This window comes from Metopolophium dirhodum, chromosome 1 (genome assembly GCF_019925205.1).
Source record: "Metopolophium dirhodum isolate CAU chromosome 1, ASM1992520v1, whole genome shotgun sequence".
In the NCBI taxonomy this organism is placed as follows: Eukaryota; Metazoa; Arthropoda; class Insecta; order Hemiptera; family Aphididae; genus Metopolophium; species Metopolophium dirhodum.
This window is the reverse complement of record NC_083560.1, coordinates 101,337,880-101,351,689: the sequence shown is the minus strand read 5'-3', so window position 1 is coordinate 101,351,689 and position 13,810 is coordinate 101,337,880. Positions and strand designations below refer to the sequence as shown.

Here is a 13,810-nt window from a genome sequence, read left to right as displayed (position 1 = left end):
CGTCGACGATAAACAATTTTTCAAGTACGTACCTATCTACGTGGTAGTATTTATAATCAATGGTAGTACTGATTATTTTTTCATATAATTAAATTAAGAATATACATAGGCGTGCGCAGACTTAAATTTCTGGTCGAGCTTAGGCAATTATAGTGCCCTAATGTTTTGATACACTACACCCTAATACACTACACTCTCTAACCGTAATAGATTTTACTATTTTAAAAAGGATATCTTACAACAATAATGTGTTTTAAATCATCCAATATTAACTGCAATAAAATTTTATATTTTAAAATAATATTACTAACCCATAAGATAGTAATTTTTATAATATTCGTTATGCACCTAAATAGATTGAAAAGTAGAGAAGGATATATCAATACATTACCTATACAGTTATAGCAACGTTCACAAAACATAAAACTAGGGAAATTTAATAAAAATATTTTTTGTCACGTCTGCGTCGTAAGTTTAATATTCGACGAGTGTTGAAGTAATCGAAAATGATTTTATTGCCCCTCCGGCGGACAGTAAATATAATTATTTGTATGAACAGGACTAAATATACAGACCCTAAATACCGGTCCCTGCATTGTTTAAATAAAATGTTGGCGTCACGTTGTCGCGCACCCGCTGAGTATCGATAATAACTATAGAAAACAAGAGAAAATTAGTCACTTCCGCCCCAAACACCTCTGCAAACCCTCAGCAGGAATTCCGATAACCAAACACAATACATTTGACCATTTTTTCACAGACGGCGGATCACCTGCACACATTTATAAATATTACCTACCCGTAAAGAAACACGAAAAACACGAAATTGTGGTCGAAAAGACCTTTTTACCAGTAAGACATCCATCGATTGCGTCAAATTATTTTGGTACTAAAATTCAAAAAAAAAGGTTGAGTAGCTCATAATTTTATAAAGTGCCAAATAATAAATGTATTTTGTTTGTTTGTAATATAATATAATAACATTTCTTTACACAGTAAAAGGTTTATAAAAGAAATTCTAATTTTTATGTACATATATGGCTATATATATGTTATAAAGGCGTTGGGGAGGGATCTACCCCCCTTATATAATATGGACTATGTGGCAGTGGCAATGGCCATGGATCGGATCTTGCATTTGGCTCCTATTTAGTTAAACAGGCTCTGTGCAGAAGGAAAGTTTCAATACCCAAATTTACAAATATCATAATTAATTCATAGATTTTACCCAATGGCCAATACCTATTTCAAATTACAATAATTAATAATACTTCATTCATGTGATAATCTCTATGAAATGTAATAAAATATACATTGCTTGATTGATTGAAACGTATAGTTTTATAATAATAATAATAGTAATAATAATATTTAGAATGTGTTAAGAGGAATATGGCAGTTGAGATATTCGGTGGGCAAGGTAGATGCAGATTTGCGATTTTGTAGTAATAATTGTGCAATTTGAAATATTGAGTAAAATAGTAGTGATGGCTGTTGTGCGGGTAGTTTCTTATACCGTCTACAACCAGCCCGAATACAACTTAATTTATATATATATATATAACGCGTAGGTATTATTTTTTTTTCGATATGAAATTTCCGAAAACATTACCGTGACTCGTATATTATTATATTATATTGTACACACAATGTTTCGCCGACGCCATTCTTCGTTGTATATAATATGCTGCGGGATATTTTAACCACCCCGCACCATTCCGCATCAACGAAGAAGGGTCTGGGGATGGAATTTGTTGTTATAGAATATAATTATAGGTATAAGTATGTTTGTGTCCATACCTGTACGGTGGGTAAACCACAACACCTGCGCGCCTTCTTAACTGCGCGCGCACACACATGTACAGGAACTACGTATTTATGTGATATAAATTACCAATCGCATATAATATTATAAATGTATTAATCTATACTAATATTATAAAGAGGAAAAATTTGTTTGTTTGTAACGAATAAACCCAAAACTACTGGCCTGATTTCTAAAATTCTTTCACCAATAGAAAGCTACATTATTTGTGAGTGTCATAGGCATAAATTTAGTTCGATAAAGTTAATAAATAATTAGTTATTATTAATAATTAAAATAAACGTGTAAATTGTATACCTATATATACGGCACGGCGTGTAGATATGAATTAGGGTAGAAATCATTATTTATTTATTATTGGTTGCCATTAGTTTTACGAATAGATAAGGTACAACATTGCATCAAATCTAATTTTCGAACATTGTCTACTAAGGTGAATTAATTTCCCTTTGTCCGCGATCCGACGTTGTTGGATTGCTTACCAGGATGGCTGAGTTACACTTACTGCGGCAAGTTATACCCAAAATGAGTTGAACAATCATAATTTTTATAAGAGTTGCCATTTTTTACGGGAAACAAAGTGCACGAGATCGGCTATAGTATATATTTAATAATTATAATATAATATAGGCATGAGTAATGGGCATTGTATTACGTATACTCGAGCAATTGTATTTTTTTTTTTTTTTTATTATTTATTATTAAGCCACAACAACAAGGATTATTGGCTGATGTTAAATTTTACATATAATTTTACGTATTTTTTATATGCATATAGATACAGCAGTTTATCGAAGGTTTAGGACTTATTTCAATAAACATTCTTAAAATTGCCAGTATATGTGTTTGAAAATATTATACCTTCAGCTAAAATAGATTTTATTTGAAAAACATACCACCTTTATATTTACATCATATAACGAAAATGTAAAAATTAATCTAGTTCCATTATTTATATATTACACTGAATATTTATTGTTCAATTATTTTGGGTGTAACTCGCTGTGGAAGCAATGTATTTTTAAGTGTAAAATGTAAATCATATTATATTTTAATTTATAGCCATTCCGCCAGTTGTTGTATTATATAACGAATATTATCACTTTTGAGGTAGGCAATCCACTTGTGGTAGATCTAAGACCCCTCAAAACGTCGTCAATTAATAGTAAAACTTTTTTCTGTTTCGATTTCTTATCGCATTTCAGAGAGAGGCAAGAGCGACCAAAAAGAAATCAATACCCACCATTTTTACAGCAAATTTTTATTTTATTCGTCTAGTAATAAATAATATTTTATTTTATATTATGTTTTAAGCGAACGTTTATTTAAAGAAAGCTACAGCTAAGAAAATTGGTACCCGGTATGACAGCTGGACAGCAGGCCGATCTTCCCCGCAACGTAGACAATACGATACGTAGATAATGTTTGCGGTACAATATAGTGCATTGTACACTTTAACGACCCGGTCACGCTCAAATGAGTACTTGAAATCATTGAATCATTGTTGTATCCAAGAATTTGGAACTACCCAAAACCTTAGGGGCAACATTCCAACGTACCGTACCATACGGTGTTATGCACCTATATTGTCACCCCACATTGCCATCGGCCGACGGCCGTAGAAGCTAAACCGTAAACACAAATAACAGGGGTGGCCAAACTATTTTTGATACTGACGGTACATTTTTTCTTTTAGAATCGACTTATGTAAAAAAAATTATTTGATATAAATAGTACAATTAAAGTATAAAGTAAACTAACATGAATGTTTCACATTAAATTTCTAAATAATTTTAAAATGTATTAACATTATACTGTTGATGTAGAAGGGTGTCGTTGCATAATATCATGGTCAATTAATTATTATAATCTCAGTTATAGTCTGCTAAACGAACACGCGGCTCTACTGGGCCTAAAATGGTGTGCAGTAGCACATACTATGTGCAGTAGCTAATATTAAATGTGCAGTAGCAAATTTAAATGTGTGCAGTACTTATTTTCGGCTTTTATAAATTTTTATTTGATTTTATTCAATTAAATTATTGAAAATTACTAATTAGCATATTGTGTTCGTTTAAAATCTTTAACACTAAAAATAATACCGACTACACTATATTCTAGGTGGTTTATAATATTATAATAAGTATATTAACCCAAGCTATTTCGTTTTTAATTTAAAATGTTTAGTCATATAGTCATAAAGGTGTCAAGGGCTTTTATAGAAGATTGTCTTAGTTCGTATTTATTATAACTACCTAATTATTAACTAATAGCAAAAACAATAGTGCAATGAAGTTATATGTGGCATGTGCACTCAGAGGCGTATTTACGATTTTAGCGCCCTAGGTACACACATTTTGGCGCCCCTTTTTTTCAGTTTCCTTTTACTCATTGCACCAAAAACTTTTAAGCCCCCTCTAATTGACAATTTAAAAGTGCAGGGCTTGAAACCGGTATAAAGCGTTATAAAACCGAAACCAAAAACAATATCAAAACCGATACCGAAAAAAATTGGAAACCGGTACATATTATAATTAAAAACCTAAACCGAATATAATTTAAAAAATGGTATTTTTTTTGAAAATCTTTGTGTCTTGACATTTTGGAAAGTTTTTGTTACACAACTGGCAATTTGAACGCTCGATCCGGCGATTCAAAAAAAATTAATAAACTAAGAACGAACGTAAATAGTCCAGGCCTTGAAACCGATTTTAGAAACCCGGTATAAACAGTTTAAAACTGAAACCGAAAACAAAATCGGAAAAAATTGGAAATCGGTATTAAATCCGAAACCGTATCCGAAACAAATTGAAAACCGGTATACAAAATCGAAACCAAAATTGACATTTCCTAATATGCTGGTATTGAAAAATTTAAATCAAAACCGAAACCAAAATTTTTTCAATAGGTTTCAAGCCCTGTAAATGTGGTATTTTCGGTAATTATATAAAATACCACACCTACCTCGGTAATTACCGTAAATACCATACCTTGGTAATTATCGAAAATAAAAATAAAATTGGGTAACCCCAAACCCTCTCAAATACGGCCTTCATATACATTTAAATCCCAAAACGCCGATCGTTATTCCACATAATATAATAATAGTTATGCTGAAGCGTACCCGACTATGACGATAGCCTATACCTATGTGTCGTCGATACGTACCAAGGTAGACAGGTAGTATATTATGCAGATCGACTAGTAAAATTACTTTTTAAATTTAAATAATATGATTTTACTAGGTACATATACTGTGACTCATATGGGTGAAAACTTAAATGCTTCAATGTGTTTTCAATCAAAATATTCCATAGATATATTGGTCAACTTCAACAACATTTGAGTTGGTAATATATTTAATGTTTAATTATTTATAATAATATATTATACTAGTTGTATCACCCGACTTTGTCTGGGAAAAATTGAATCCACCTAAAATGCGGTGCTACGTATATTGGCGTATTTCGATAATAGATATCATAAAGTCGTAAAAAAATACATTTCAACTAGGTACTTGTTATTGTACTGAAAAAAATGAAACTAAATTTTTTCGATAACCCAATTTATATAATCAGGTAAATATTTAGCTTTATAAAAATCGGTGTTTTTCATACAAATCTGATGCATTAAATTTTTAAACTATGTATGTATCAAAATTTATATTAATTTATAGTTTATAACAGGGTCTGGAACCGAACCTAAAAGAACCGGCTCTGGAACCAGATCCTTTAATATATTAAGAACCGGAACCGGAACCGAAACCTTTATTTTAATAAATAAATACCGGAACCAAACTGTAATTTTTTTAATTAAATAGGTTTTTTAGGTTCAAAAATAAAATAATTGTATTTATCATAATTTAATGGTATTTAATGGTATAAACTATGTATGATTATATGAGTTTTCAAATAATTCTCATACTATTAATTAAACCCGCATTCCGGATAGGTATTTAAAATTATTATACTTTTCGTATTCTAAATTATCTAGAACCAGTACCGAAATTATTTGGAACCGATACCTTTATTTGATATCATAATCGAACCGGAACAGTTATTTTATTTTTGGAGGACCAGTACCGAACCGATACCGATAAATTCAAAAGGTTCCAGTCCCTGGATTATTATTTCATTATTTACGACCTAGTGCGTAAACGATTGTTTGTAGTATGTATTTCTCTCAAACATACACAAACACGTTATTTTATGGGTATGTGGGCTGGTGGGGGAGTGCCAAATAGTGCGCGCCGGTGGGGCCGCTTCTATGCACTAGGTGGTGGAAACGACTGCACGACCTGCACCACTGTTACAAGAGCGAACAATAAGGCCTATGAAATACCTCGTGGAGGGTGTAAAGTGTATCAGAGACCGCCGACCAGTGTGCATTCCGTTTTCATTTTTGTTCCAGTTCACCAGTGTATCTGTCTTCATGTAAGACGTTTCTTTCGCATATCCAGATATTTTTATTTTATTTACACCATTTGTTTGCCATACATTTTCTTCGTTTTCTCTAATGATCTGCATTTATAAAATCGTTATGGCGTCGACGCTTATATTAATAATATCAACTATCACCATCGTTTCTATTACCGGCCGCGATGCAGTTGACTTAGATACCGATAAGAAATTGGTAGAAAGTAAGTACCTATATTAATTTTTCATTGCGTCTTTGTTAGAATTGAATTGCTATAATTATATTAATTCATATCATAACTTTTATTATTTATAAAAATAAATCTTATAAGTTTTTTCAAAAAATATTAGGTTCTAAACTGAGTGATATTCATATTGTATTGATTTTACAATGATGTGTTTTTTTGTGTGCCATATCCTTTTGTACCTGGCTTTTAAATTGATTTTATCCAACACTACAAAAATTGATTTTTCGTTTAATAATTAAACACACTAAGATTTTGAGCAACTAACTTTTTTTTCCATATGCCTTTTATCTCGTTTGATTTTTTTCACGACACCCCTAAGTAGGTAACCCATTATAAAAACCAAACTTGCTAATTACCTTTATTTACTATGTATTACAGTGGAAGGTTGCCCTTACCTAGAAAATGGTGAGCATGCAGTTACTGTTAAGGGTTCAGTTTCAGCGCTGATCAGTGGGTGTGGCCACATAAACTACAATTCTAGTGACGTAAAGCCACAAACATATAGCTTGTGGTTCGAAAATAAGCATCATGTTGGGCCACATTGTACTGAACATGGTACGTATAACAATCTATTATTTTAGTACAGTAAGTATAGGATTCTGCACTGAGCCCATGACACTAAGAAAGTTCTTGTAATTTTTTTCATTTTTAACTCATTAAACACAAAGATATTCTGTTTATTTGTAACTACTTTATATACTGCATTATACATATAATTCCATCTTGTTAAATTGGGAACTGGAAATTTACAACTGCATAAGTTAAAAACTTTATCTGAGACTAAGAAGATTCTAAAATGATGATAAAATTTTAAATGTAATTTTTCAAATTGAATTTTAAGCTTGATCTACTATTTGGCAGTACCAACTGTAGCTATTAGATTTAATGTGTGTGCAGAACATGTTATATGACTTGGTAGAGAAATGGTATTATTAATAGTTTTTTTATAATTTAACATCAATGAAGACGAATCTACAACATCAAATTCAAGATTAGATTTATTTACATCATCATCACTACTTATGTTACCATCGCTATCTGAGTCATTACAACTTATTAGGCATAAATATTTTGAATCAAAAATATGTGTATTGTTAGTAACATTATATTGTTTGGAAATGTATGAAACATTTGTCAAAATTTGAGGCATTGTCAATAAATACATGGGTAGGTAACTTTTTCATTTTCAATTTTAAAGTCTAGCATTATTTCATTGATTACTTTGGCAATATTTAAATAAGTATAATTTTATACGCTTGCAAGCTAATATAATATAAGAATACCCACTGTAGTTAATTTCATTAATAAAATGACAAGTCATTCCCAAATAGCTTTTATTGTAGGAACTCCAAATATCAGCAGTAACACACTCAACACTTTGCCAGTTAACATTTCTACATAAGCTTTATATTTATGGTTTAGTTCACTAACAAGTGTTTTTCTGTATGGAAGTACAATAGAATCTGATATTAGGCCTCAAATTAACCGTTTGTATGATGATTTTTCACACGTGGATAATGTTTTCATTTCTTCAACAACGTAGGTAGTTAAAAACTAAATCCTTCACCTGTTATAAAATAATTATATATAATTATTATAATTTGTAAAGACATCAACTGTGTATAAAATAGGAAGATGTATGTATATAAGTGCTAATGTATTTTTTTTATATATTCAAAGTTGAACATTAAATATTCAAAAAGTTAGTTATTTTAAACAAGAAAGTTTTTTTTAAATTTATATATTAAAAAAATAGTATTTTTTCAAAGTATTTCTGACTTAATAATTTCAATTTTATTCCAAGATATTATAAAGTTGTTAATTAGTCAAATGGTTTTATTTTAAAACATACTTACGTTTTGGAATTGTCACAAAATTATCCCACAAAAATAAAAAATAAAAATGAGTTAAACCGTTGATATACCCAAGACTTGAGTTACTAGTATAGATAGTTACTAACCAGTTTGGAACTTTTGTTGTATCATAGATTTTTGTTTGAATCACTATTGATGTTTCTTGATTTTTTTATTTTGTTGCGTTTTCTACTTTTAGCATTAATGAGTTACCTACCTATGTTTACGATGTAAATATTAAATAAATTCACTATAGGTTTAAACATAGTTCTATAATAATTATAGTATTAGTACCTATAGGTATATATATAATAGCCTTGTATTTAGATCAGTTAGGTAGCTTGTTGGTTTATACTTATTTTAAAAATATTTTTAACTACTTCATAATTGCAAGACTGCCAAGACTTATCAGTTATCAGTAAAACATCAGCTTTAATAAGCCAAAAACCAAAATCGATTTGGTCGAAAACCTATTTTACGTAAAAATTCCCGTTTTTCCTTAAATTTTTTTTTGATTTTCCCCGTGTTTTTGAAAATTATTGCGTATTATAAATATTGACCTCCCCAATGCACCGACTAGATTCCATCGAACAAGATACTGAAGTTTGTAACCTGTTGTTATTAATATTAATTCAGCCAATTAGTGTACTTATGATGTTTGAGAGCAAATAGAAACAGTTAATTTGTTTAAATGTTTATATATACAAACAATTTCTTTTAAACATTATCCACGGCTTAATTTGGTACAAAAGCTTATTACATAGTTGCATATTATCTTGAACAAAATGTCTGGCTACGGCTATGATTAGGTTAAATTAACATACCTACCGATATTAATGGGGATGCCCTGTTAATGTCATTCATTTTTATACTATATCTATTTTTCACCACACTTTAAAGACATTCAATACCTACTTAGTTTAGCTGTTTAGGTATTATATTATCATTCTGGGTCCAAAAATCATCTATGATGATAAAATGTCGGATGATGATTGACGGTTGTATCTCTCATTGGCCTCATTGATTATCACTAATTTTGTATTATAATTTATAAATATGTTTTAAAAATATCATAATTCACATTAATTTGTATTTGTTTTGTATTGTTTTGTTACCCATGGTTGCATATCTAGGTAGAGAATATTTTCATTTTTACTGTATATCAAAACCTCCCTCACCGTCGGCAGACATCAAAAAGGGACGTATGTTTATAAGCAAAGTATGGCCATACGATGAAGGTGCCATAAATACGGAAAGTCACAGATGTGCCGTAAGTATATTATTATTTTGTCTACAACTGGGTTTACCGACTAGCGCATTTGAAAACTTATTTAAATCCGTTATTAAATCAATTTCATATCGATCATCCTATTTTTAAAACCTGTTGAATTCCGTATACCTAACTAATTTAAATAAATTTTATTATGTTGTCGAGTAAATAATAATCCCAATAAGAACACTCCACCAAATTGCGTGTTATTCCCACTTTAAAAATTTTGATATCGTTTATCATAGTTCTATAGATATAATTTATATTAATATTTTATAGTCTGCTAATAATTGTACTTAGCTTGACGACTTTAAAACACTTGATTAGTAATACATTATTTCAATGATAGTAGGTTATATGTACTCATTATGCCATAGTATTTTTTAATTTTTTAACTTAATTCGTCAAGCTAAGTTCAATTATTAGCATAACTACTACAGTAGTCACTCGATAATTCAAACCCCGATAATTCGAAAAACTCCATAAATCGAACTAAATGCTGAGTCCCCTAAGAAAACCTCTATAATTAGAAGAAAATGTATCTATTCCGGTCCCCTCGATAATTCGAAATGTCTGTCAGTGGAACATGTCTACAATTCGAATTTTTATCCACGAACCTCTTTAATTCGAATTTTCTTAAACGCGATTATATGGAAGTTCGTATGTATGTAAATATAAAGATTATTTTCAATCTATTTGACGTATTCGTAATGAAACTAATAACGACGGTGGTTAAATATTATCGTAATTCGTAGTTTATAAATTTTATCGTACCTTACCTACCTAATCTAAACTTTAATATGTATGTATAATAAATAAATGTCAATATAAATGTAATATATACCTACATACAATTTTTCACATCTCTTTAATTCGAATTAATTTGTTTTCCCTCAATTATTCGAACACTCGGTAAATCGAAAACCTCTATAAATCGAATTTTTAACTCGGTCCCCTGAATTTCGAATTATTGAGTGACTACTGTATCTATTTTATAAGATATTTGAAACAATTTCTATAGTAATATTTTTACTCTGGATACGTGGATACGTTTTTCCCTCTAATCTAATCTTGCTTACATAATGTTGATTCATATCTTTACTCTTTACTCTTGTCCTCGCGGATTGCAGTTGTATGAGAAGATCGACGATTACAACCCGACGCTCCGAATGGCTATTGGCAAAGGCTCTTCGTGCGACGGTTTATCAGATATGCTGCATCACCCGGAGGTGATTCCTTGGAACATCAATGGGAACCTGTTGATAGTAATTAACACGAACAGATCCGTCACAACCACTGCAACATCTACCAAGTCAATGCCATCGATATCCAAGCGGTACGAGGGACGGGGGTACATTCCACAGAATTTTGGGAACCGATCAAACTCATTTCACAGGAAGATACGCGAAACTAAAGACGATGACAAAATGTTAGTCTAGTAGCAAAAAAGCCTCATAACTTATCATTATATTATTTACTAAATTATTATAGCGTTGTAGTATATTATAAATATTATAAATATTATAATACGACCTAACAGTAACTAGCACTAATGTTATAGGTGGGTCACTAAATTAGGCTCAGAATAGTGGTAAGACTACATTATTTCAAAGTGTTCCGTACGTCTATTAAGACATTTTGCTGTTGAATTCAAATCTTTTATCAGAACTAAAATCGAATAGCGTAGGATGACTACATTTAATTTTGTCAAAACTTAAGATTTTTTTAACTAAAATTTACAGTAGTAGCGAGGCCACTTAATGGCTTATATTGATTTAACATAAAAATGAACTGTTGACATTTTCCTCATTAATATAGTGTAATTACTAATAACTAATAAGTAAGTAATAACTTTAAACGTCTATTAAATTATTTTTTTTATGGTAGGTATAAAAGTATTGAAAAAATGAATAAAATCTTATAAGCGTCCATTCTGAACAGCCTGAAAATTGTGTATCATAGAGTATTAAAACCTGTAGGTACTTATAAACATTTAAGAATAGTGATACATTATACCTATATATTCTTTTTTTTTGCAATTTGTGGTAATGATATTGTAAAACACAAGTATTTTAATGTTATCAACATTATTACATGGATATTTTTAATATTATGATACAGCAAACGGACATTTAAATAGTTATGTAGCATAAAAAAATATACCTAAGTGTTTACAATTAATAATGGGTAGTAAAAGTTACGGATGGATATCGTAGGTCGAAGGGGTATTAATGACATTTAGTTGTTTAGTATATGAACTATACATAGGTAGGTACATTATACATTGATAAGCAGTAATAATTTTAAAAAAAACTTTGAATGTGTTGATATTAAATATTAATTTTCTAATATCTAAATAGTAAAGTGTTTTATTTTTTTGTTTATCTCAAATAGAACACGACATGCCGTACAAATGACAAGTGATGGAGATGACAGACATGGTGCAGTTACGGACCTCGCCAGTTATAATGATTTGCGCTCCAAGGCAAATGTTATTCCAACATCAAAACCTGATGTTATAGTGTTAGCAGGTTCAAATCCTTTTGCCCTGCTTCTTGCAAATCGTGTGCATAATAATCAAACAGGTTCTATAAAACCACTTGGCCTATGGGACACGATTGTGAAAATATTTAATAATTAATTACTTATATCATTCGAAGTATTCAATGCAAATTTGCATACTATTTTATATTATTTATTTTTATAATATATGTATTTATATGTTTCTAAATTAAACAATAAAGACTCTCGGAAATAAACAAATATTTTGGTATTTTATTTATCTTGTAATAGGTATTTACACTAAAAAACATCAAAACAACTATTAATTTTCTGTAGGTACCTATCGAAATTTAAAGTAAAAATAGGTATTATTCTAATTTTTTGTGATAATTTTATTACAGTACTGTATTTTAAAAATATGTAAAACTTTAAAGAAAGAATTATTTATGTTATTTGAAGTTTTCATTAAATTATTATCAAGGCAATTTATTTATATTAGGTGCTACATCGCCCACATGTTTCTATAGGTAAATTTAGTTATATGTATAAACATTTATATTATACATACATTTTATCCATAAATCATAATTTATATTATTATAAAACCCATGTTTATATGTCTGACATATTCAGTCAACCTAAAAGTTAGGCAAGACCAAAGCTGGGCAAGTTAACCAATTGTTTTAACTTATTAAAGTTAAGTTATTCTAAAATAAAAAATAACTAAGCTAAGTTAAAGTTAGTTTTAAAAAGTTAGTGAATTTGAGTAACTAAGCTAAGTTACAAATTTTCATGAAAATAATAACTAAGTTAAGTTAAAAGTTAAGTTACTTTTTATTTTTTTTTAATACCTTAAACTTACTCATAAAAGTTTTTTTTATCTCATCGTAGGAAAATAATTAGTTTTGGTATAAAGTAAAACAATTTAATAATAAATGCACAGACCATATTATTTTATAAATTATACAACTGTTTTAGATTATTGTTATAGCTGTACATACCGATCAAAATTATATATTTTCAGTATAATTTAAATATTAGTATTTATTAAAAACAATTAAATAGTAGTTGAATCTTGGAATTTGATTTTTTCCATTTGTTTCCATTAAAATACAATAGAAATATAGAATAGAATATAGTATAATATAGTACCTATTTAATGATATTCTATTCAAAAATATAAATTAATCTACTGCTGCTAGTTCTGTTATAAAGCAAACTTGTGAAGTTAATAATTATTTTCGGTTTTAAATATTGTCTAATCTAAATGTTTCTTTTTTTAATTTGAAGGAAAATGTTTAAAACATTGATAAAAAAAGAAAATATTTACAGTTCACATTAAAATATAAAATATTAAATGTTACTTCAAAAATATTTTTACAGTCCTAATCTCATCAATTTATTAAAAGTAGCAATCAAACTATTAGAACTAATAGAAGTGTTCAAAATGACAAAATTACTTAATTAATCATAGCGTTTCTCAGAAATATCAATGCAAATAATATACAGTTCATAAATCATAATAAGAAAATTTTTGTAAATAACTTTAATTTTAACAAAATAACTAAGCTAAGTTACAATTATTTATAAAAAGAAATAACTTAGTTACTAATTAGGTTAAATTTCTACTTTCTATTTTTTTTTAACTGTTAAGTTAAAAGTTATCAAAAAAAGTAACAATTAACTCAACTTTTAAC

The 13,810-nt window shown here is 29.1% G+C and overlaps 1 protein-coding gene across 1 annotated transcript; it reads left to right on the top strand.

Moving 5' to 3' along the window:
• The first annotated feature begins 5,212 nt into the window (after positions 1–5,212).
• LOC132936342 (uncharacterized) lies at positions 5,213–12,365 on the top strand. Its single transcript, XM_061003058.1, has 5 exons — positions 5,213–6,464; positions 6,867–7,043; positions 9,475–9,611; positions 10,742–11,040; positions 12,006–12,365. Exons 1-5 carry the CDS (start codon positions 6,341–6,343, stop codon positions 12,250–12,252), a joined length of 984 nt encoding a protein of 327 aa, XP_060859041.1. The 5' UTR covers positions 5,213–6,340; the 3' UTR covers positions 12,253–12,365.
• The last annotated feature ends 1,445 nt before the right edge of the window (positions 12,366–13,810 follow it).

What these genes read in the sequence shown, in the direction of transcription:
- LOC132936342 (XM_061003058.1), top strand. Translation starts at nt 6,341, where the DNA reads ATGATCTGCATTTATAAAATCGTTATGGCGTCGACGCTTATATTAATA. An exon ending in CGGAAAGTCACAGATGTGCC is followed by an intron (nt 9,612 to 10,741) that starts GTAAGTATATTA and finishes CGCGGATTGCAG; the next exon opens with TTGTATGAGAAGATCGACGA. An exon ending in ACTAAAGACGATGACAAAAT is followed by an intron (nt 11,041 to 12,005) that starts GTTAGTCTAGTA and finishes TATCTCAAATAG; the next exon opens with AACACGACATGCCGTACAAA.